This window comes from Python bivittatus, unplaced genomic scaffold (assembly GCF_059951505.1).
Source record: "Python bivittatus isolate LINGU-HERP-01145 unplaced genomic scaffold, Pbiv_v1 ctg000980_np1212, whole genome shotgun sequence".
NCBI classification, from domain to species: Eukaryota; Metazoa; Chordata; class Lepidosauria; order Squamata; family Pythonidae; genus Python; species Python bivittatus.
In genome coordinates this window covers 31,599,696-31,625,498 of record NW_028277125.1, presented here as the reverse complement: position 1 = coordinate 31,625,498, position 25,803 = coordinate 31,599,696, and the positions used below count along the sequence as shown (strand labels likewise).

Below are 25,803 nucleotides of genomic sequence, written 5' to 3'. Positions count from 1 at the left end.
GGACAGCACCTGGCCTGGACATGATCCATACCTACTGGCTAAATAACAGCAGTGCATGAACACCTAGCAGCACAGATGAACCAGCTGCTAGCACCCAGACTGGCTAACACAAGGAAGAACAGTGCTGATCATGAAAGGACCCCCACAAGGGAACAGCACCATCCAACTACCAGCCAACAACCTGCCTCCCACAACATGGAAATTCATAGCAGGTATCACAGCCACGAAGCTATAGGACCATACGGGCCAGTACATGAGCATAGCTCAGAAGGGCATTGGGAACAACGCCAGAGGCTCAAAACACCAGTTGCTCATAGATAGAGCAGTTGCCCAAGACTCAAGGTCTAGACACGGCAATCTGAGCACAGCTTGGATTGACTACAGAAAAGCCTACAGTTGCCACACACATGGATCTGTGAATGTATTTAGGTATGATGCTATACAGGTATAATACTGTGGTGGATAGCAACAGAGAGCAAGGCTATCAGGAAGGAGGGGGTGCATTCGAGGAAGGGAAAGAAGGCAAATGACAACACAGTCCACAGGGGGAATGTGGGAAACATAAGAGGTTCAAGATAGCCACTCCCTAGAATCTCCAGAGTATATCCACTAGTTGCTGTAGTATAGATTTAGTTTGGCAAGATTCTGTCTATAAGGTGTAAGCAAATAAAGGAACTGTACTGGACCAGACTGTTTCATCATTGTTCTTGGGCTGGACCTGACATATACCAAGGTGATGCACTGTCGTCCCTGCTGTTCTGCATAGGCTTGAACCCCCTCAGCCAGAGAATCACAAAGACTGGATATGGAAACAAATTCAAGAGTGAACTACCATCAAGCACCTCCTCTACATGGATGACATCAAGCTGTATGCTAAGAGTGAATGAGACATCGACTTGTTGATCCACCTGACATTGATCTACAGTGAGGTCATTGGGATGTCATTCGGATGGAGAAGTGTGGCCAGATAGTAGTAAAGAGAGGAAAGGTAGTTAAGACTGAAGGGGTGGAACTACAGCAGGCCACATAGCAGTCATAGAGAGCAGCTACAAGTACCTTGGAATCCCACAGTCACATGGGAACCACAATGAGGAAGGAAAGAAGACAGCAACATCCAAGTACCACCAAAAGATAAGACAGGTCCTGAAGAGCCAGCTCAATGGGAAGAACAAGATCAATGCCACCAACATGTACGCCCTGCTAGTCATCAGATACCCTGCTGGTACAGTGAGCTGGCCAAAGAAGAACATGGAGGCTGCCGATGTGCAGAAGCTCCTCACAATGTACGGAGGTTTCTACCCCAAGTCCAACACCCAGAGACTGTACACCAGCTGGAAAGAGGGTGAGCGGGGTCCATTGAATGTCAAAGCCACTGTCCTGGATGAAACCCAGAACATCCAGGAGTACATCAGTAAGATGGCACTCAAAGATGAGCTGCTGAGAGAATGCCTGAGGGAACCGCAGACATGGGAGGAAGTTCAATGGGAGGAAGTGCCATGGCATGACAAGACCCTGCATGGGATGTACCATTGACAGATAGCTAAGGTGGCTGACATCAGGAAATCCTACCAGTGGCTGGAAAGGGCTGGACTAAAAGACAGTACTGAGAAAATGATCATAGCAGCACAAGAACAGGCACTAAAAGCACCAGATCCATAGAAGCAGGGGTCTACCACACTAGACAAAACCCAAGATGCAGACTGTGCAGAGAGGCCTCAGAGGCACTCCAACACATAGTGTCAGGATGTAAGATGTAGGCAGGATATAAGATGTAAGATATAAGTGTGACACTGAATGGCACAACCAAGTAGCTGGCGTTGTATACAGGAACATCTGCACAGTGTATGGGCTAGACCCTCCCAAGTCCAGATAGAAGATTCCACAGAAGTTCATAGAGAACAACAGGATTAAGATCCTGCTGTTACTTCCAGATCCAGACAGACAGGTGCTGGCCAATCAACCAGACATTCTGTTAGTAGACAAGAACCATAAGACAGTGGTGGTGATAGATGTAGCGGTGCCAAGTGACAGCAACATCAGGAAGAAAGAGTATGAGAAGCTGGAGAAGTGCTAGGGCCTGAAGGAGGAACTAGAAAGGATGTGGAAAGTAAAGTAAAACCACCACATGGACCCAGTGGTGGTAGGAGCACTCGGGGCTGTGACTCCTAAGCTGGGAGAGTGGCTCCAACAGATCCCAGGGTCAACATCAGAGCTCTCTGTCCAGAAGACTGCAGTGCTAGGAACAGCTAAGATACTGTGCAGAACCCTCAAACTCCCAGGCCTCTGTTACAGAACCCGAGATTGAGGAAGACACATACCACTCATAGAGGTGAGAGGGGAATGTGTGTGTGTGTGTGTGTGTGTGTGTGTGTGTGTTAGCCATGATTAAGGCTCAGCAAAGAAAAAGTACCTAAAAGCAGCCAGTAATCAACCTATTATATTGTCATCTAAGTTTCCTGAAATTAGATGTTGCTGGCCCTGCTGATAGCAGCAGGAAGTTTAACCATAAATTAGACTGAAACAGATTTATAAATGATTCCTGCTTTTTATTGAGTGAAAAAGTAATTGCATGTTGGAACAAAACTATCTAGCCATAAAGATTCAAAGACAGTTATTAATTTTCCAGTTGTTCATACATGATATGCATCCACACATTATGTGCACTTATTTAGATGGCATATTCAAGAGTAGAGAAATCCCTCTTGTAGAAGGATTATGGGGTGTGGACATGTAGGCCTCCTCCTCTTCACTGCCTCCTCCTCTTCACTCTGATCTGCCTTGCAGACAAAAAAGTTCTAAGAGAAGTGTATAACTGAATGTGGTTCAATACTCCATACAATCAAAAATATGTAATTAGAGATTGTAGACAATCAAGATTCCACTAGCACAGAACACTGCAGCCATCGTAGGGAAAACATACTTCATAGGTTAAGATATCATTTACTCTATTAAGGCATCACACATTAAGGCACGACAAATGGACTTCAAGCTCTGCTGCTGGCATATCCTATAAACATAGTTATTTTGTGTACTGGGAGATATATTTAGTTGCAGAAGTTTAAAAATAACATCTTTGCAACCATCACCACTCTTATTTTACAGAATGCTGAAAATTATTTCTGTCTATATATAATGTCCCTTATAGAGACAGATAAGTGGCAACCAATAGGAAGCCAAGAAAATTTAATACAAAATGGTCAAGAATATCCTTCCTGTTGCAGTTTAAGAGAGGGCTAAAATATATATTTTAGAAGTGTATGATCCTTATTTTAATTAGTTGAGTGTATCTTTTCGCTTGCATTACATATTGAACACAATTCCTAAGCCCTCTGAGAGTGATATATAAATCAGCTAAACAAAGAAATACATTTTCTTCAACTACAAAGAGCTCTGGAAGACACAGGTTGTCTGGATTGTTTTTAGTCAGGATTCAGACTCAGACATGGGATGGAAGCTACACTGGTCACTCTTGTGGTCAACCTATGGTGGGACCTAGGGTGAGGGTGACTCTTCCTTGCTGGATCTCTCAGTGGCCTTCAACAATACATTAACTATAGTTTCATTCTGAATCACTCATGTATGAGCACTGGGAAGCACCATTTTATATTGGTTCTGCTCCTTCCTGAGTGGACAATTTGTGTAGGATAGGATAGGTCAATTCCTTGGGCCTTCCAATATGGGGTTGTACCAGGGCTTGAACCTCTGTTTTACTGTATTTAATATCTAGATGAAGATACTAGGAAAGATCGTCCGCTAGCATGGAATGAGGTATCCTGATGATGCTCAGCTGTATATTTCCACCCTGGGCCAAGGGATATGTGATAGAAATCTTGACCCAGGGTCTAAAGACTGTGAGGGACTGGATGAGAAAAAAAAAAGGGCTGAGCTCAAAGTCAGCCAGTTATTTATTTATTTAGAATATATTATTTATATTATATTAACTGAATTTATTGATTAATCAAACAATTCTAGGTGTTGTAGAACAAAATAAAAACAAAGCAAAAACAGCAAAAAGCAACACTATTACAAAAAAATAAATTTTATAAACCAATGCCTTGATATATAAAAACATAAATTAAGGCCTGCTGCCTCATCCAAGTACTATAAACCTCACAGGGATGGGAACCTCAGCAGGTCTTCTCAAGATGTTCAGATTTAATGGAATGAGTTTACTTTGGCAAAATAATACACTGGTGCCATGCCTTAAAGGACTTTAAAAGTAATAACTAGCATTCTGAATTAAGTTTGTTGAGTTAAGCACTGCGAATTAAGTGCTGTTGAAAGGCCACTAGTGATAAGATAGGAAACCAGTGGTTGTTGATTCAAAACCCACCTATTCTATAATGGCACCAACTTTGGCTCTGGATAGTGCCAAGATCAAACTTGCAATTTGGGGGTGTATCTAGAAGATCAGAGGTTCCTGCTGGAGGAATAGGTAGAAGCTGTGCCTGATAAATGTTTGTCAGCTGTGGTTAATGTATGAGTTGCAGCCTTTTTGAAATGAGAGGCACTGACAACAATCACTCATGCTCTCATCACATCAATGACTCAATGATTGTAACTCACTGTTTATGCAGCTATCCTTGAAGACCATCTGGAAGCTTCAACTGGTGCAAAATGTGACTGCCTGCCTGATAACAGGGGATATCATATTATACCTTAATTGTAGAAACTCTACTGGGTGCCCAGTTTCCTTCCAGTTGCAATTGGAAGTACTATTATCACCTATAACACCTGAGAATTTCTAAGACTGCCTACTCCAAGTAGGATCTGCTCACCTAATGCATGTGCAGAGAATGTAGGTTAAGAATCCCTGCTCCACATGAAGTGCAGCAAGAGGGAGCTTGGAAGCGAGTACTGTCTGTCCCTTCTCTGGAACTACTTATCCCTGAGAAAGTATCAACTGTTTCCCTTGAACCTTTCTGAAATTACTGAAGACCTGGTTGTTCTGGAGAACCTTGGGGAATTAAGGAGAATTATCAATGTGTTTGTCTTGGGATGAAAATAGGGTGCTATGGCTATCAGAGATTTTGTTATAATATTATTGATTATGGATTTTGTATTGTTTCTTGTATGTGTTGCATTATGGTACTTGGTAAATCACTTCAAGAAATATGTATTAAAGTGCAAAGAAGTTGCAATAATAAACAAATGAAATCCTGCTCCATTACTCTTTAACATAATGTCCACTGATAATGCCCATTATCCCACTGAGTGGTTTTAATGGAGAAATAAAATGGCTTGCACGTGTGTGTGTATCTTGCCTAAAACATCCTCAGTACGGGGCATTCTGAACTGATAGTGGCCAAAAGATATATAAAATACATACATATGCCCCCAAACGACTTTTCAACGGTTGGGTCTCCACCCCCCACCCCATCGCCACTTCTTTTCCTTCTGGACTTTCTTGGAGAGGTATAAAAGTATTATAAGTGTTTGACAGTGATTAAGAGAATTTTCTCTCTTTTCAAGAGCTTTGCAGTCAAATGCCTAGATGACCAAAGCAGCTATTAAGTCAGAGACAGAACAGAACACCAGTGTCTGAATTTAATAATGAAGGCAGATTACATTAATTCAAAGAGACAGAATGAAATATTTCAAGTGCATAAAGACATTAACCATACATTGATATATTTAGTTGAGGGAAGAATCCTACCAGAGGTCTACTACTGGGAGAACTTGGGAGGGAAATACCAAGCTGAATAATACTAATTCCTCTCCCCACATGCTAAAACGATAAAATAAAACCCACACACAGTGGCTACAAACCAGTTCACACATTAAGCGCAATCTGACAGGATGTATCTCATTGAAAGAATAGTGTTTAGTCATAGTGTTTACTAGAAAGGTCAGCATTATGATGCCCAGTGACTGCAGGCTGTGGGTGGATGCGTTATGGCTCTATCTGAGAGATTTAAACCTGCAAAAAGTGGCCACTTGGCCAGTTCTCCAAACATTCAGGCAACATTTACTATTTTGTGCTATACAATACGACTTGTATTGGAAAGGGAAGCGCAACGCCTATCTTCCTTCTGAGGGACAGATTTTGAAACAAAGAGGTTGTTGGTCCCATCGGCCCCTAAAGTCTATGAGCCCATGTGCAGTTTCTGCCACCCACCCGCTTGATCTACAGCTAACCCTTAACCATTCAATGCAGAAAAGAGAAGGCTGGGCTAACAGTCTCATCTATGGGTATAATCAGGTCAACTTCCTTCTCTGCTTCTTGAATTGTGAGCCAGTGGAGCAACGCAGAGACTTAGAAACAGGGTATATTTATTTGTACTGCACTGCATGGCATTTCAATTAGTAACTCTGTGGATTTAAAACCTCTGAATGGACACACAGGGACAGTTGTGCAGCATAGCTTTTGTGCTCTCCCGCTTGGAAAAAAAAACCTGTTTGAGGACACCAGCAGGGGTTTAATAGAAGCTTTGATAAAAGTTCTCTGAATCCTTTTATTGTTGCTCAACTACAGACTGGACCCTGGTGTCTTTCAGGCTGCGCTTGGGAGATAACAATTAATTTCACTTAGTTGGGAGAGTCGGCTAGAAAAGATAGTGGCCTTTCTGAATATGTAAAGACAGAGAAAAACAAGGTATAACTGCTGCTAAAAAACTCATCTCAAAATTAAGAACCTGTCTGACCTTATATACTATTCAGAGAGTTATAATGGACAAGGTTTTAGCAAAAGGAGGGAAAGGAGCTCAACATAAAATGGACCGAGTCAAACAATTACAGAGAGTTTGATCTATTTTAAAGTTTTAAAATATATGGTCTCTTATCATCTGGCCTTTTTCCAATGATGAATATAGGCAACCCCTGTTTGTAAAATAATATTTACAGCAGAATGATAAATGAATTCCATTTCCCCAGAAAACTGTCTAATTATATTATAATAAATATGTATTTAAATATTATAATAATCTCTTGCTACTGCAAAGTAGTTTTCTTTTCTCAAAGTTGTTCACTGACCTCTAAAGTTGTTGATTTACTGAAGGTGGTAAAAGCTTTTCTCTGACTTGCTGATTTAGATTTTTACCCTCCTTTTGAATACAAATTCATGGAAATGGGTGGTACAAGTGCCTTGCCAAAAAGCAGGCAGTTGTTTATATTATTTTTCTCAGTAAAAAGTGTAATCACTTTAAAATAATAAATTTAACCCCTCCCAATAATAGATTTCCCGTTTTTTGTTTTGTTTTGTATTGGATGCATGTATGCACATTTCTAATAGCACGTCTAATGCACATGAACAAAGCTGGTTGCCAAAGGGAAGGAAAGGTTGCTAAGAGCACATATTTCCTACTACATTACACATTTTCAAGGGCATAATTAAATGACCATGGAAGGAATTCTCAGTTGATCAGCACTGTTTATCTTTCAGAGATCTTTACCCAAGCACATGCAATGGACAAATAAAAGGCAAATTTTAGTTAACCATTCAGTTCAACAGCATTTCCAAACAATTCAAGGCTACAGCTATTCTACTCTCTGGACTTTCTACCATCTTTAGCCTTCCCAATTTTATGGTTGCTCATTTTTTAATCTGTTTTGCTTTTAAAAATGTTGCATAGATAACTATGGATCATAAAGACATCAAACAAAAGTTAAACTGTAAGGTAAATCATAGCGGAATAAGTTTGTTTTATGCTTGCTATGCAGAACATAATGTCATGTACTTAAATAGTGGAGGTTATATCACAGATATAACTTCAATTTTAACCATATTATGTCTACCAAATATTGCCCATTTATGAATCTCTTCTAACTTCTGAACTTCATAGTCTCAATAGCTTCCTATCTGGAGAAATTACATGCAGAAAAATACATCCATGTAATTTTGCATGCAGAAAAAAATATAACAGTCTACTGTGTCAGATGCCTGTTCTATGTATCTCAGCCATTGCAGTAATAACAACAACAATAATAATTTTTAAAATTTAAATGTCGCGTGATTCCTAGCAACTCTGGCCGGTTGTCAACAGTTTTTCTTATCTTGCTTAGTCATGACAGAAAATTATCAACTTTCTGACTCCCACCCTACCCCACATTCTTTGAGACCCCTACATAAATTTCTGTTTTGTACAAATATTGGATATTTTCTATATTATTCAGACAAGGAGGGCCTAAAGCTTCCCAAAATTTAGGTTTAACAAAAAGAAAAAAAGGTTGCAATCTTGTAAAATTGCCAAATTTCACAAAATTGTGCAGACCTTGCCTGATACTTCACAAAATCGAGCACAAGAACAGCAAAAACATTTTGACCTCTTTTATAAAAACACCAAAATCTCATGACATTAAGAATAATTGCATAAGTACAACAATGATGGAACTGACAGAAGCTTCAAAAAGCAGAATGTTTGAAAGGATATTTATTATTGCTTTCTCTTATCCAATAATATAGAAAAAGGAATAAACAGCTAGATGTTTTGGGATATTGAATGAAAAGGGTGAACTTAAAATTATGCAAGCGCTGGAATAAATTATAAAACTGAGATATATAGTTAAAAATTGTATTTGATTATAAATGTTTTAAGAGATTAGACTAAAATTTATACATGGTTGGATATAGTAACATATAGATTTTAAACTAGAGACATTTTTGTTGAAACATGTAGTGAAGAATTAAGTATGTTTTGATAGTGGTTAGAACTGTAACTTTTAAGAATTGGAAGAATGAAAAAGTACCTATGCAGGAGGAAGTTATTGAAAATTATGGAATGTGCAGAGATGAGTTAAATTGAGATTTGAAATTAGAATAAGAAGATAAGTAATTTTATATGACACGGGATTTGTTTTATTAATGATTGGATGAGAAAATATAGTAATGTAATGGATTAGGAAATTTTACAATAGAAATTTGATATCAATTATTATATATATACACATATAATCGATAGATGAAAATGTACTACTAATCCTATTGAAAGTTAAAATTTCTTGTAATAAATGATTCTATAGACTAGCTATGAATGATTAATAATTGTTAATTGATAAGTACACAAGTATATTTTGAATAGATATGAGAATTTAAGATTATGAAAGGGGCACCAATGAGTTGGTAACTGGTTGACACACGGTATAAAATGGAAGATGGGTTTTTTTATGCTTTTCTATGTTCTTGTTTGTTTATGTATGTTTTGTGTTTGTTGTAAAAAATAAAAAAAATTATTAAAAAAAAAAGAATAATTGCATAAGATCGTACATAAGTACACAAGGTATGAACAAGTTGCTTAACTGGCTTTAAAGGGTCATGATATGAGTGACAGGAAAAAAGAGGATGTGTTAAAAAGAAATATTCCTGAATATTCTTTGTCCTTTGACTGAATAATTTCGATGATAACTTTATGCAAAAATACAGAAGCCTATGTTACTGGTGTGTTCCTTCACAATTATTAATTAAAAAAAAAAGCTTTCCCATAGAAAATGTCTGACGTGAAATACTTTTGGAGAAGATATAATACATATGAATCTGACAATAACATCCACCAGAGTTAAATATTTCTTTTCCAATGTTAACAGGGGTTTTATGAAAAGTAGCAAAATGTTCTTATTTATCTGACTAAAGCAGAACACTGTATTGCCAAGAGGCCTAAGTCTTCAAGATGGAAGAACAGTTATTAGAGGTTTCCTTTAATCTCTTCTTTCTGGTTTACTATCCTCCCCTAGGAATGAGATATTAATTTTATCCATTTGCAAGCTTTAAAATTAATGTTAATAAAATTTCTTCTCTGGCATTGCTATTACAGAAATTTTAAAATCTTAAATTACTGAATGAAAATTGTTTTCACTTTCTTAAGATCTTGGAGTACTGTATTATTCTTTGAGTTTTTGAGAAAGATTGGTACAGAAACCAATCTTTGAATCCTATCCTCCATTACAAAGCTGTGAGCCAATATTTAAAAAGTAATTTTGGGATGCTCAAACCACTCAAAATTGTGAAAATAATATTTTTTTACTTTTGAAGTGATCCAGAATCCACTGAGTATAATCTAGCACTTATAAACAGCCACTCTGTGTATTCATACCAGAGTTAAATCCTGTATTAATGGTTATTCAGCCAGGAACAAAATGTATGCTTTCAAATATACAATTGGAACTAATACAGTTATGGTTACTTCAGATACCACAGTGCCACAGGAGCCATTACTTTGTGTTGACTTCCTGACCATTTAATTAATTCTAAAATATGTGTAAGGCTGGTAATTGAGAGAGAGAGAAAGAGAGAGAGAGAGAAAGAGAGAGAGAGATTATCACATTTGCATTCTACCTTTCTCTAAGAGTCTAGATTATGCATGTTGAAATCTCTCCTTATTTTATCCTCACAACAGGTACTTTGTCAGATAGTTTGACAAGGAGATAGTTACTGTCCCAAAACTACCCAGTAGGGACTTGAACTTGGATCTCTTGTGTTTCAGTTCAGTACCATAAATGCTACATGATACCATCGGACAGGGTAAAGCAAGCACCTCAGCAGATGATGGGGGCAGACCAAATTAAGAGTGTGCATCTCTTAAGCTACATCTGGCTTGACAAAATATAAAGTTCTACTGCCAGCGCTAAAGTAAGATTCAATTGCCAATCTGGTTTGCTTTTGGACATATGTGAATGTGTGTGTGTGTGTGTGTGAATGAGAGAGAGAGAGAGAGAGAGAGAGATCTTTGCTTTCTCTTTCAGCAGCAAAGTACAGGTAGTGCTCACTTAACAAGGGTCATTGGGATCAGCAACTCTGTCACTAAGCAACACAGTCATAAAGTGCAATGGCAGTTGCAGCAGTTCAGGTTGCTATTGTTAAGCAAATCCCACGTGGTCATTAAGTGCGATGTCACATGATTGCCATTTGTGACCTCCTGCTGGCTTCCCCATTGACTTTGCTTATTGGAAGCTGGCAGTGAAAGTCGCAAATGGAGATCATGTGACCATGGGATGCTGTGACGATCATAATTGTGAGCCAGTTGCCAAGTGCTTGAATCGCAATCTCATGACTGCAGGGACACTGCAATAGCCACAACTATGAAGACCAGTCTCCTCATTCAGCGCTGTCGTAACTTTGAACGGTTGCTGAATGAGTGGTTGTTAAGCGAGGACTACCTGTATCTTGGTCACCCCTGACTATGAGATCACATGGGAAGAGCCATTCACAATGTAAGGGCCTCTTGCCAGGAACCACTGTAGAATATGTTCTTCTGTACTGCTCAGTGATATTGAAAGGCTGACCATCCTGATTTGGGGGTTCTTAAGACTTGTCCACTGAACTGTCTGGTCTTTTCTGTCCCCTTGACCCTAAAATGAAGGAAAGTGAGTTAAGAGGTATCTGAATTTTCCTCCAGTTCAACCTTGTCTTCCAGCAATAGAGGGAAGAATAGAACTGACTCTCCCTCAACCTTTCATCACCATCTGCTATAAAAAATATTGAAAATATTATATTCTCATTGTATGTAATTCTTTGGTACTCAGAACTATGTCTCCATTACAACAGCAACAGGACTGCATGTCATCAGTCCTTTGGATGTATGTGGCTTTAAATTTTTCTCTATCTGCTATCTAAAAACTTGTCTCTTTCTTCCCCCATAATTTTAATCAGTCAGAAGAGAACTGAACTGCCTGACATTTCGAAAAGAGAGACAGCGGTCGTGGACTGACATAATTCTAAAATCACTGGACTTTATAACATTGCTCATTTCTCCATTCCCAAGTCAGGTAACAGTGACACAGAGAGAAAAGTTTTCTTACATGATTATTACAAGATTCACACATTGTATTATGCCATCATGTGATTGGTTTGGTTTTGACTTGGTGTGTAGGGGAACCCATTCACTGTGGTTTGTGAAATATGCATATGGATTAGTGCAATGTGTCCTCAGGTTTTGTGGTTTATTCAACTAACAATGGTTTAAAAATTGTGTCTTAGCAAGCTATATATGTGAATCCAGCATGCAATGTTCTGCATAAATGAAGCAAAGTCAGATTTCCCAGATCTTTGTTTTGTTTCAAAACATCATATTTAAAGATTTCCATTGATACATCTTTTTTGCCAAGTAAAAGTGCTTTTGTTCTTCTTGGACCAGGACACCTTACAGTTACATTCTTATCAAGCAACACAAAAACCAACTGGCAGATGGAAGTTCACAAGTACAGGATACAGAATTCCCAAATGACCTAGCTTTAGAGCTAAGTCCCACCAAAAATAAGAATGACCTTGGCCCTTCCAACATTGAGAACTCGGCATAATACTCATTAGTTCGACTTGATTTCCTGTTACTGGTTTCCTTACACACACTAGACCAAACATTCACTCAAGAAAGCCAAGTGAAACAAGCATGCATTAGCTCTCCCTATGCATAAATAAAAAAATCAAGTTATTGACTTTATCTGGGAAAAGAAAGGACAAAGTAATATTCTTACATCTGAACATTGCATCTTACTTTCTTTCTTTTTTAAAGTTCTGCCTCATTTACAGAGTCAATGGATAAACACAGAAATCATTAAAGAAAACAGAATGGAGGGAAAAAGGAAATCATACACTGATTTAAATAAGTAGGTAAGAGATTCAGGTAGCAGCTGACATATTCTCAGTTATCTTACAACCTAGAAAGGATAATTTTATTTTTAAGCATAAAAATCTACATATGCTTTTACAGCCACTTATTTAAATTGTCCAACTGCATTACATTAAGAGGAGCATTTGTGTATGTACATGTGTTTATGAAACAATTGGAAACAGAGGAAGATGATGAAGATGACTAGAAAGGCAAACACCTTTAGCCTTGTTGGCCTTGGGAGATTTTGCTATAATACCTGAACTAAAATTAAAGGCCCATTGATGCTTTTGATGCTGGTGCAATTTCCCCCTTTGCCACTGAAAGCAACACGGATTCAAGGCATGATATAGTCACAGATCCTCATTTGATACATATATATTCTACTGCACCATATAAATCAGAGTGGCAGAAGTTATAGAACTTTATGTGCATTTTCTGTGCAGGATGGTGCAATGCACATGATATTCTAATCAGTATCTGGAGGGAAGGAGGGATTTCTGAAAACATTTTACCAAAAATATCAATAAAGCATCTGTTCTTTTTATAGTATCTTCCAGTGTTCGTGAGCTACATGGAAGTAACCACCCTAACTGTTTTGGTTATTTGGACAATATATGAAAACCTATAAGAACAAAACCTTCTTTTGATCCTCCCTCTTTCCCATTCAACATTGTGCTTTAATTAGGAAAAAATCAAAGTGCAATTCTACTTCTCTTTGTTCACAACATCCTTCAACATTTACTGTGGATACTGCTTCCAGTAGTTTGATGCTACTGAAATAAAATCAAATAAATATTTATCTAGCAGAAATATGTGCTCCTTTCACATTTTTACGGCATTATAGATCATATCTGGCATTAGAGAAAATTGAGGCAAGAGTTAAAAGACACAGAAGCTTACAGAACAGGAGAGATTTCCTTATGCATATATATATGAAGAGGTGGATAAGAAAACTATGAGAAAATAATCATCTGCAAATCTTAGTTCCTCTAAAATAAAGATTTGCAACAGGTAGGCTGACAGCTAGGCACATTGAAAAAGAAGAAAGTGGGGGAGGGAATCACCCAGAATTGAATATCTTCATACAAAAGATCCTTCTCTGACTAGAGCTGCAATTTTAAAATATCCATAGCTAAGTGCCATGAGGTAAAATCTGTTTATTTATTTATAGAGCTTTCTCTCTTAACTGGTGTTTCCATAACCCACTTCAATATTGTGGCTAACTTAAAAAATACTAAAGTTAACCTAACCAGGTAACAAATGACCAAGCCAGTTTATGTATCTGTTTAAAAATTCAAACTTCACAAGATCACAGACTGTGAACAAATCAGGAGGGAATAGTGGAATATCCTACAATTTTCTGATGTTCAGCTGGATATTTGACTTGATTCCCCACCGAAATCAGTCTTTTAATGTAATATGGGAATTGTTTGCCACTCTTGCATTGTGTTTTATTAGTCAGAGAATTTGCAGTTTGTACTGGGGGGAAAATGCTTTTTTTTACACAATTTATAGATACAGGAGTTCTGATCCAGATCTGATTCAGAGCAAAAGCTTGCCTTCTCCCTGTATCCCAGCCTATAGCAGGTAGCTTCCTGTCCCACTTGATATTTTTAAAGATTCTGTCAACAGAAGAAATTAAGTGAGAAGAATACATGCTGCAAAGCAAATCACCAAACTCTAGCACATGTATTTGCAGCAATAACTTAAACTCTAAAAATATATATTCCAATGGCAGAGACCAACCTGAGACTCTAAGCTGCCTTCTGCAAAATGGTTATTTTTGTGACTGGCCGTGCCCACAGTGTCAGCCATTTAGTGAATAAGTAAGTCTTCTATGGTAGGTATTTCATGACCATACCCAACATATGCTCTCAAAATTCCAAATGTGTCCTCTTCCCCCAAAAGTTGTTACTACTTCAAAAGAGAGGGAAAATAAAAGGAAGGTAATAAAAAGTTTACCTGCTTGGTTAGTGGTCACAGTGACAGACACGGCTTGGTCTTGGCTTGGATTTTGCTTGGATACTCCATTCACTGCCCAGATTTCAAAGGTATAGTTAGTATGTGCCAAAAGGTCAGTAATGGAAACCCTGGTGGACTTCAAACCATTCTGCTGAGGGCTGAAGTGCACACCACTCCCACAGGACCGGCAGCGGTTCAGATCACTGGCTCCACATCTCTTACACACCACATTGTAAGAGACATCTTCACGACCACCTTTGTTCTGGGGAGGGCTCCATTCCAAATTCACTGATGTCTCATTGACATTGGAAATCAAGTTCTCAGGGGCAGATGGAGGGCCTGCAAAAGAAAAGCATTTTTTTTAATTACATGAGCAAAACAAAAAAAAGTAGGAAGCCTCTTTAGAAAAATATCTACAACAAGCGTATACAACATCCTTGGAGTCAAGACCTGTAACTGGACTTTGGATGTGGTGCCATGTGCACACAGAAGGAGAGAGCCCAGGACAAAGACGTATACACACCCAGGATAAACACTACACTTAATTTTATTTTATTTAAATACTTGTAAATTGTTATAGAATGACATCTATGTTTTTCATAATTCTTCTTTCTGCCACATTAAAAATTACAGTTGAAGGGGCTTTCAGGTTGTATTCAAGGCATTTGCAGAGGTGTCTGCAGCCTGGAGACCTCGTGTTATACATCTCTGACCTGCACTGAAGCTTCACACACAATGAATGCAGTTCTAGCAGCTTGCTAGCTCCTGTCTCAGTCAGAAAACACCTTAAAATACAGTTAGTCTTTTACAACTACATCCATATCTTCAAACAAGTTTCCATTTGTAAATATATGGCTGTACAGAGAAATGTTTGAGCAAATGGCCAGCGTATCTAAACTTAAAAAGAAATATCCATGTGCTGTGCAGTCCCAGGCAACAGCATCAGTCATCCATTTGGATGACTTGGGATGTAGGAAGGAGATATCATCTTCTGCTACTCTCTAACCCTAAGGCTGGATTATCACTGCCTATGTGCATAGATTGTATTTCTTAGCCTTGAAGAAAATGGGGCACAGCAGCCAATTTCTGAATGGGCAGATTGTTGGACCAAAGCCCAAAACAAGATCATAATACCTTAACACAAGGAGCAGGTATGTGAATGAAATGTTTTTCAGTTCTTTTATCCTGGCCCTTGCCTTGCCCATCTTCCTAAACTTGATTTTTACTAGACACTGAACATTAAAAGTAAAAACAAGCAAACCTATGCAACCTTCCCCCCCCCCTCACTTTTATGTACTCATTATTCTAATATCCTATCCACAGACATCCCCTTCCTAACTAGTATCTCACTATTAATTCAGGTGGGTTTGGGGGGGGGGGATGTTGGGGGGCCGAGAAGGCGTTGGAGCCTTAGGAGAGTTAATATATTCCAGGTAATGTATATAGGCTTAAAAGAATCTGGCATTACAGATATGTGTAAACTTGCCTATTATACAAACCACACGTATGTATAACTGGGTTCTAAATTAATATACTAAAGAACTAGATAGGTAAGGCTAGCCTTTCGAAAGAGGTAGAAGGGTATCTGTATCTGAGAGATACACAAGTGAATGAGAAAATATGATGTTAATGAGAAAAAGGTGAGCAGACTATGTGTGCAAGTTTATACATGAACAGAGAGCGTAAAGAAAAATATTGTAGGGGTGAGAATGTGCATATATGCAAATATACACGAGGGAACAGTAGTATTGTTTGTGAAACACATTTTATTGTGCATCTATGGGCACATGAATGAGAGGTATTAAGATGTGGAGATTGTTCTCCCTATAATTGCAAAATATGTAGATTGTCTTCAACATTTAATTCTCAGGCATATTAGCTATCAGAAATACTTCAACTTGAACTCCTTGAGGAAAGATGACATATAAATCTAATGAATAAATCCTTTTTTTTTTTTTTTTTTTGGTGGCTAACAAGGTTAAAACTCTGTATAAAAGTCCCTACAGAGATGTCAGATAACAAATAGTTATTTATACTGAATTGATCCTCTCTCCCAATTTCAGAATGGGTACCTGTTACACCAACCACAATAGTTTTGGAGTTTAATAACAGAGCATCACTCAGGTTCCTTGAGATGCTCTTGAAGAGACTTAGTCCAATTTTATGTGTGAAAATGTGCTGCTCTGAATCGAGCAGACCAATCAATAATTAGTGCATAGGACAGAGAAGGGTAGAACCTCAACAGAGAAGTAGTCAAGCAGATAACAGAGAAAACAGGTGCTTGTAGTTTGCAGCTTGCATACTTCCATATAGGAGGTGGAGGGAAAATTACCAAATTCAATCCTATTTGGTGTTAATTCAAAGGTGAAAGGAAGGTAACAAACAACATTTTTGCCATGGCCTGGCAAACTATTTGAGTAACAAAAGAAAAATTCCCAAATTTCCCTCCTGGACAAACAGAAGAAATGAAGAGAGGAATACTTCAGGTACTTATCGTAACTCATGCATATTACACTAAATCCTGGGTCTCCAATATATTATAACACCTGAGGGCTAAAATGAGCCCACTATTTTCCTTGGTGCCTACTGACCATTTGACCTAGCTGTTTTAAAAAAGTATTATTTCAATTTAAAACATGGGAAGCTAGCATACTACAAAACAGAGTACCAAATTCAAGCATAACCTAGTTTTCCATCAATGTCATTGGGCTGCACACAAATGCCAGAAGCATTTTTGGAAGGTAAAACAATGGGTAGCTGAGGCCTAGAGTTTCATTTGCCTTCTGATAAATGGGTGTTTCTTCCATTGCTGCACTCAACATGGCCATTGTTCTGTGAAAGTACCAATAATATGTTCCTAAAATTCGAAATGTGTCCACTAGGCCAAGACAGTTGGGGATCTTTTCATTAACCCATGGTCTTCTCATAGTTAAAAACCTGAAGACATTATTATGGATGCTCTATTAATTTTAAGAGAACCTGTATGGGAGTGCCACTTGTGGCATTAAAATAAACCACAATCATCCTTAAAATCAACTTTTGTAAATCTTGCAGCATTGTTCACACAGGCAAACTCAAAGGTCTGAAAAAAAACCTGAGAGCACAACTGTGGGATTTCTTTGTCTCCTTCTCTCTCAGAGGGCAGAAACAAGGAAACATGGCACATTGCCAATGGGTGTAATATCTTCTTGAAGGAAATAGGTCTACCTGAAAAAGAAATACTTCCCGCTTCCCATACCATCAAGCCACCACCTTTTTCTAGAGAATGTGCAATAAAGATCCCAGTAGGCTTTTAATATTGACAAACCAAACAAGCCTGTCCTTTTGTTGACATAAATCTTTTCTGACACACATTCCCCTTTAAGAAACAAAACAATAACATACTTCAAAAACATCAGTGAGCAGACGTTGTTTAGAAAGGCCCTCTGAGCAACTGCTATGACTAAGACTTTAATTGTCTCTGCCCAGACTACATTTTCATGAATAATCTGTTGAGCAAGTTATTCTGCAAACCTCCTTGGGTGTGATCAGATGCTATTCTCAAGTAAAGCTTTTTACGACTTGACCAGATGGAGAGGTTCTTCCATGTGGGATGCTATGTTCTCTAAGCCATACGGTTTGGTCCTAAACTGAGATTACTTTTTCAGGGCCTTCTTCAGCTGAGTTTAGTGGTGACCAAAGGGATGGCTGTTTTAATCCCTCAGCATCCCAGATTTGAGGTAGTTTGTAGACTTTGAAAGATAAAGTAATAGCAAACTAAAATCCCACCCCTCTTTTTTGAAACGCCATTCAGCCTTCACAAAGAGGTGAGTTCAGTTGTTCTGATATATAAATAGGTCTCGATTTGAGATGATGATGAATTATTCAAATATGCACTATTATGCATATATATATGCATTATTCGAATTTGCACTATTCAAAGTGATATTTCTATGGAATGTAGGGTAATTGGTTTCAGCTCGATGGAAATAGACAATGAAAATTTTTAAACACAATTTTTATATGTTTATTAATGAAACATAACAGTTAAAGGTTAAAATAATATATTTACAACTTCAATTTATTTTTTAACAACCCTGCCCTTGAAGACTGCTCAGAAGCTATAGGTAATGCAGGAAGTGGTAGCAAGATTGTTACCTAGACCATCTTTCAGTTATTTTTTTATGTGGTTTTAGTCTTTTTTATTGCTTTCTAACGCATTATAACCTGCCCTGAGATCTTCTACATAGATCTCATATATATTGAAAATAAATAGGTCAAGTGGACAAAGGACAAACCTGTATCCAAAACATGCCTATCTCCTATATTCTGCTGTAGTTCTTCAAAATGAGCCTCTTCTTTTTTGACCTTTCCTTGAATGGAATCTTCCTTTTCTCCATTTTGCACACATGACGATTAGTGTCTAAAACCCTAACAGCAAGTGTGCATGCACTAGTCTCAACTGCGTGCATACTAGCCTTTCACTAACTGAAAGTTGGGTCGTATTAAATGTGACCTGGTATCAATTTATAATTCACACTAAATCAAATATTGCACTCTTTGAATTCGCATTAATTGCAACCTACCTGTTTGGCATTACTAAGTCCATAGCAGGGCCTCTGGGTTATGAAATATATAATTCACTCCTAAGGAGGATTGCCAAATTGAATATTGCTGACTCTTCAGTTGCAGGTAAAACCCTTCAAAAAATTCTTAAACCTTTTTAACAAGCATTTATTCTCTTTAATTTTCTTTCTCCATTCTTTTAACAGGCCTTTATTCATTTCATGCATACTTGATCTATGTATAATGTGTACACACACACACACACACACAAAGATAAATACCTGAATAAAGGCACAGGATCAGCCCAAGAGAAAGATGTAAGTTTTTGCAAATACTGGACTCCTCCTCTTATTCCAACCGCTCACAAGCGTTAGTGGCAAGAGACCCAAAGAACAGTGAGGGGCAGATGTACAAGCTAACCACTTCATCCACTTCCTTCTTTTTGGCAGGTATCTTAGCCACCAGAGAACACACTGGAAGCCAGGGGATCCAAATGAATGATAGCCCTGCTATTATTGCAGGACTTTGGGAGAAAGAGAAAACAGCCTCATATCCAGTATTTCTCAACCTTGGCAACTTGAAGATGTATGGACTTCAATGCCCAGAATTCCTCAGCCAGCCATGTTGGCTGGGGAATTCTGGGAGTTGAAGTCCACATGTTTTCAGGTTGCAAGATTGAGAAACACTGCTCATATCAGAATGAGACAAAAGTGATAGAAGTAGGTTGTTGTTGTTGTTTTCTTCCAGTTTCTGTAAATTTTTCCCTTTCCCTCAGTCTCCTGCACCCAGACCATGTCATTCAACAAGTTCCTAAACTGTAGAAATTTTTTCAGGGACCCAGGCTGGGCAAATGTGGCAAAGAGGAAAGCTTCCTTCAATAATTTTTTTTTTTTTCATTGATAAACCTATTTGCTCCAGAGCAAGGAAACTGTTTTAGTTGCTGTCATGAAAGTATCACATTTTTTTCATTCATTCATTCATTCATTCATTCATTCATTCATTCATTCATTCATTCACTTATTTACTTACTTACTTACTAAATTTATTCCTGCCCATCTCCCCCTAATGGGGGACTCTGGACAGCTTACAACTCATTAAAACAATAAATAAAAATACAATTAGATAAAACCTAAAAGCTATATAAAACCATTTATTCTAGTCTACACAAACCTAAGGAGAGCCACTTTGATGTAGTGATTAAGGCACCAGGCTAGAAAGCAGGAGACTATGAGTTCTAGTCCTGTCTTGTATATGAAGCCAGCTGGGTAACCTCGAGCCAGCCATTGTCTCTCAGGCCTAGAAAGCCAGTAATGGCAAACCACTTCTGAAATCCTCCCAAGAAAACTGCAGGGACTTCTCCAGGCAGCTGCCAGGAGTCAACATTGACTCGAAGGCACACACACACACACACACAAAACCTAATGTGAACACATTATCTAAATTGAGGCATTTTTGTAAGGATTCCCTTCTCCTACTCTTGATTTTGCATTTAAAAACCAGGGCAGAAGTTTTAAGAGATTGTTCCTGAAAAGGCGAAACTTACGGCATCACAATCCTCCTTACTTGCCTTTCAACGTTTGTCACATCAGCACCCCATCTTCCCCTAGATACATCTATGAATTCAGTACAGAAAGCTATTGTTTCCCAGGATCTACAATTATACTTTTTTTAAAAAATTTTTAACCTCAAATAAAGTGACATCATGCTCTACTTCAAGAATATTTTTGCAGCTTCTTTTATTCAGCTTCTTTTGGTAATGCTTGCTTGATAAACATTGTGATATTATCTCCCATATCTGCAAATCATTTCCTTGAAGGGGAAAACGATAGAAGTAAAAGAGAGAGAAATAAATAAAGCTATTGGCTTGGCCTATATTTCTTATTAGAAATTTAATTCTGAAGACACTAGGCTTAAATAACTGTCCTCTTTAATGAGTCATATCCTGTGAGATTATACTTTAAACTTGAGTAAAATTAAAACTAGTTGATTGTGCTAAAGCTGTACCTGGCCTCTTTATCCCCCCCCCCCGCCCCCAGGATAAGGCCTTGTGAGGGAGAAAACTTAAATTGATTAGTAGTAATAAAGATGAACTAACAGGAAAAACTGCCCAGTATTCTTATTTAAGTACAGCAGGGGAAATTTATGAGGGATCAGATTTACATTACTACTATGACAGTGACTGGATGATAAATCAGCATTTGAATCTTTCATTTATTGTGGACTATTGTAATGTGCTCTACATGGGGCTGCCCTTAAAGAGTATCCAGAAGCTTCAGCTGGTGCAAAATGCGATGGTACGGACAGTTAGGTGTGCCCCTAGAAGGACAAACATTACACCTCTGCTCCCTGAACTGCATTGGTTACCAGTTTGCTTCCAGGTGCAATTCAAGGTGCTGGTTTTGACCTTTAAAGCCCTTCACGGCATGGAACCAGGTTATTTGAAAGACTGCCTCTTCCCAATTACATCTACCTGTCCCATCAGGTCTGGCAGGAGAAGTACGCTGGGGGTCCTGCCTGCCAAAGAATTCCATCTGACAGGACCTAGGAGACAAGCCTTTTCTACCATGGCACCTGCCCTCTGGAACATCATCCCTCCCAAGGTGAGGTTAGACCAAGCTCATGGCCTTTTGGAAAGCCTTCAAAATATGTTTTTTTCAGCAAGCCTGGGGATCCTGTGGTAGTGGAGAGCCTGCGTGTTGGCGGAATATAGCTTCCCTCTCATAGTCTTCCTTTTATTCATGTTTATTTTTAATTGGTTTTGTTGTAGGGTTTTTTTGTAAGCCACTGAGAGTCATTTTGTGTGAGATGAGTGGCCATGTAAATTTGATAAATAAATAAATAAAAATGCATTTGAGGTTGATCATCAAATATCAATTGCTTTAACAATTATTAGGAATCTGAATGCTTCAAAAATGATTTGGAAAAAAAATACTTTGATTCCTGGACAAACAGCATTTGTTATTCATTAAAGAAATGACGTTTTTTCAGGCTTCTATATAAGTCTTTAAAAATATGCTGCTGCTTTAAGTTAGCTAATGCAGTTCTTAAGGCAGCTGCACCTTTTTCTGGACATTCACAGAACCTCAAGCAATGAGAAGATGGAAAGGATACATTCATTTTAAAAAGGGATGAGCTGGTCCAAAATTAGAACTTTTGCATAAATACATATAGTCCTCACTTAATGATGGTAATTGGAACTGGAATTTCCATTGCTAAGTGACACAGTTGTAAAGTGCAATGTCACGTGACCACATCACTTAGTGGTGGAAATTACAGCAGTTTCAGTTGCCATCATTAAGCAAATCACTGTGGGTCATTAAGCGAGGACATCACATGGTTGCCATTTGCAACCTCCTGCCAGATTCTCCATTGGCTTTGTTTGTAGGAAGCCAGCAAAGAAGATCGCAAATGGCGATCATGTGACTGCAGGATGTTGCAACCGATGTAAGTACAAGGACTGTTGTAACTACCACTCATTTAGCACTGTCATAAGTTCGAATGGTCACTGAATGAGCAGTCGTTAAGTGAGGCCCACCTGTAATTCACTAGATCAAGCAAGCCCTTTCAAAATCACTTTTTCTTGAGGTTTTATGGAAATGTCAGTAGAAATCATTGCTAGAAACCTTACTGACAACTTACGTGATTGACACCTTCCTGGCTTCCAAACAACTCTTATTCTTTTCTACTTTTATTGTACTTTCTTCCAATCTCTTCCCAACACCCCTCCCCTCCACAATTTCTGTATTAATTTCTTAGCTTGACTAAGACTTCCTACAGCAACTCAACTTTGTGCTGCAAGAAAGTCCATCTCCATTTGCAGGATGAATTGGAACTTTGAACTCTTCCTTCCATGGCTTCATTCATCACATAAGTTCTATACTGCCAAGAATGTGTCAATACTGTCACAAAGTTGAGAGCCCAAAGCCCTTCAGATCAGCACTTCAATGTTAATCTCTTTCCCTCTCTCTTTCTCTCTCTCAAAAGACAGGTTATAAGGCAGAGCAAACTGTGGATATTCAAGTTTGACTTTGAAAGAAAGCCAGAGCTATAATCTGAGACCTATATACAATATGTATATAGTAATTAACTTTTTCCCTTGGTCCCCTAATATTTGGGGTGAATTCCCTCACTTAATATTACCTTTACTTCATAGCCATTTGTTCATTCTTCAACATTGGACTTATGTGTTTTTACAAGGGACATGACTGGATCCACTAAGAGCAGAAACCACTTAAAATATCAATCATATTTTTCCATACTTTCCATACTTTTTATGGTATGCTCAACCTTAAGTAATGTAAGTCACAGAAATGATAAATCTATAAATGCAATGTTGATCAGATGCAAAAAGTCCCACCCTAACCCAAGGCCTGGAGAAAAAGCCAGGTTTTTTTGGGGGGGGGGGTGTTGTTTTTTGTTTTAAGAGTGGGAGGCCATATGGATCACTGACACACAAGGTCTACATCCTGCATCCCCTCAGGTGACACTGTGTAATCAACAGGACCTGGAGCATGGGTATTCTGTCTGATCATAAAGGACAGGCAGAAACTATCAGAGCCAGGCAATCCCTCAGATAGCCAGGCCTTATGCCATGATGGGCTTTAGATGGTGCTCCCTGAATTGTACCCAGAAGCTAACTGACAACTAGCACAGTTTACAGAGCAGTGATGTTGCTGTGGCATGCCTATTACTGGCCACACTACCACATTCTGGACCAGCTTCAGCTTCTGTGTAGGGCAAGGGTAGCCCCATGTAGAGTACATTGCAATAGTCCACAGGCAAAGTGACTAGGACATCAGTTACCATTTGGAGGGCCCCCAACAGTCCAGGAACAGGTGCAACTGGCAAGCTAAATTAATTTGCACAGAGGCTTTCTTAGTATAGACAAAGTAACTTTCAAGAAGGAATGTAAAAACAGTTATGTAAACTTCAGCTAACCCCTGAAAGAGAGAGCAGGGACTGAAAAGGAAACTCAAGACTACCCCACCTTCATTTTCTTTGGTTTAAGAGGGAAGAGAAAACTTCTGTCAGGCTTTCAGGATTCTGTGGTTGGTATTGAAAGTGGATTTACAACTGACAGGCCAAGAGAATGACTTAGACAAGGATGTTTCACTGGATCTGCAAAGGAAACTGGCTGATGTTTTAAAATTTAAAAGGAAACACAAATGACAAACCAAGAGAGTGACCTGGACAATTTTTTCCCATTGGATTTACAAAAGATGCTTGTTATAGCCTTGAAGAACTCTACGCGATGGGACAAAGAAGAAATGAAATCAAATCCTACGACAATATTTGAATGAACTAAAGATTAAGACGGTTAGAAGTAAAAGGAAGAAATATAAAGTTGGTTTATTTGATCAAGGTTAAAACAAGATATGTTGTTACTTCTGGCAACTCTTTATGGACTTTCTGCTGACCAGGACTGAAAAGATGATGTTTTATGATTTTTTTATAGATAAGGGATGGGATATGGGATAAAGAGATGATTGTAACCTCAGAGGGGGTGAAGAGTCACTAAATTTCTTTATACTTGTTGTGATGAAGGTTGAAGTCACTTCTTTATATATTTCTTTTCTCTTTCTTTATTATATTCTTATTTTTCTCTCTTTTTTCTTTTTCCTTATACTTTTTACTCCTTCTTTCTCTTCTCTTCTCTTCTCTTCTCTTCTCTTCTCTTCTCTTCTCTTCTCTTCTCTTCTCTTCTCTTCTCTTCTCTGTCTTTAAGTTTAGTTTGTATTAGTTTTCACTATTATAATCAAAATTCTTAATAAAAATTATATTTAAACACACACCCCCGCCAAAAAAAGACGATTTTGACAGCATCAATTGGATGGCCTGAGATTGAGATAAACAACTAGGTATCATCAGCATACTCATGTTGCCTGACCCTGAACTGATGGATGACCTCATTGAACAATCTCATGTAAATGTTAAGCCAAAAGAGTGAGAGTATTGAGGTTAGGGGCCTCAATCTCTTTTACCCAGCCAACACCCAACTGGAACTGTCCACAGGGAAAGGAGGAGAACTACCATAGAATGCTGCCCCCACCCCTGATCGTCACATGCAGTCCAATAGGGTACCATTATTGATGGCACCAAAAGCTGCTGAGAGATCAAGGAGAACCAGACTGGTAGCACCACCCAATCTTGGGTCTACCAAAGGTCATCCACAAATGTGATTGTTGCTGTCTCTGTACTATGCCCCAGTCTGAAAGCCAACTGAAAAGGATCCAGATAAACTTTCCATCCAGGATCCTTTGAAGCTGCAGCATGACCACCTTTTCAACTACCTTCCCTAAATAGGGAACACTGGCTGTAAATTATTCATAACTGTTGGCTCCATCAATCACTTCTTGAGGAGGAGGAGAACCACCACCACCTTCAAGTCCAGCGGGACCATCCTGTCCCTTAAGGAGGATGACATCACATATCATCTCTAGAGCAGCCTTCACATGGATCTAATTAAAAGCAGCTGGCCTAATCTAATAAATCATGATTGAGAAAACATTTATTACAAACTGATCTGGCATTTAGAAGCAGCAGTCAGAGCCTAGGGTTACATGTATTAATACTGAACTTAAACTTGAGTTGTTGTTGTTGTTTAGTCATTAAGTCGTGTCCGACTCTTCGTGACCCCATGAACCATATTGCGCCAGGCCTTCCTGTCCTTCACTGCCTCCCTGAGTTTGCTCAGTTTCATGCTCATTGCTTCAGTGATGCTATCTAACCATCTCATCCTCTGCCGTCCTCTTCTCCT

At 38.5% G+C, this 25,803-nt stretch overlaps 1 protein-coding gene across 6 annotated transcripts in view; it reads right to left on the bottom strand.

Annotated features, from left to right (window-relative positions):
* EPHA4 (EPH receptor A4) overlaps positions 1 to 25,803 on the bottom strand; it is a 389,379-nt gene that overhangs the window by 60,276 nt on the left and 303,300 nt on the right. For all 6 annotated transcript variants that reach the window (XM_088132608.1, XM_088132609.1, XM_088132606.1 and 3 more), the window contains one exon: positions 14,502 to 14,840. In XM_088132608.1, coding sequence (XP_087988734.1) covers positions 14,502 to 14,840 — 339 coding nt within the window. The remainder of the gene's footprint in view (positions 1 to 14,501; positions 14,841 to 25,803) is intronic.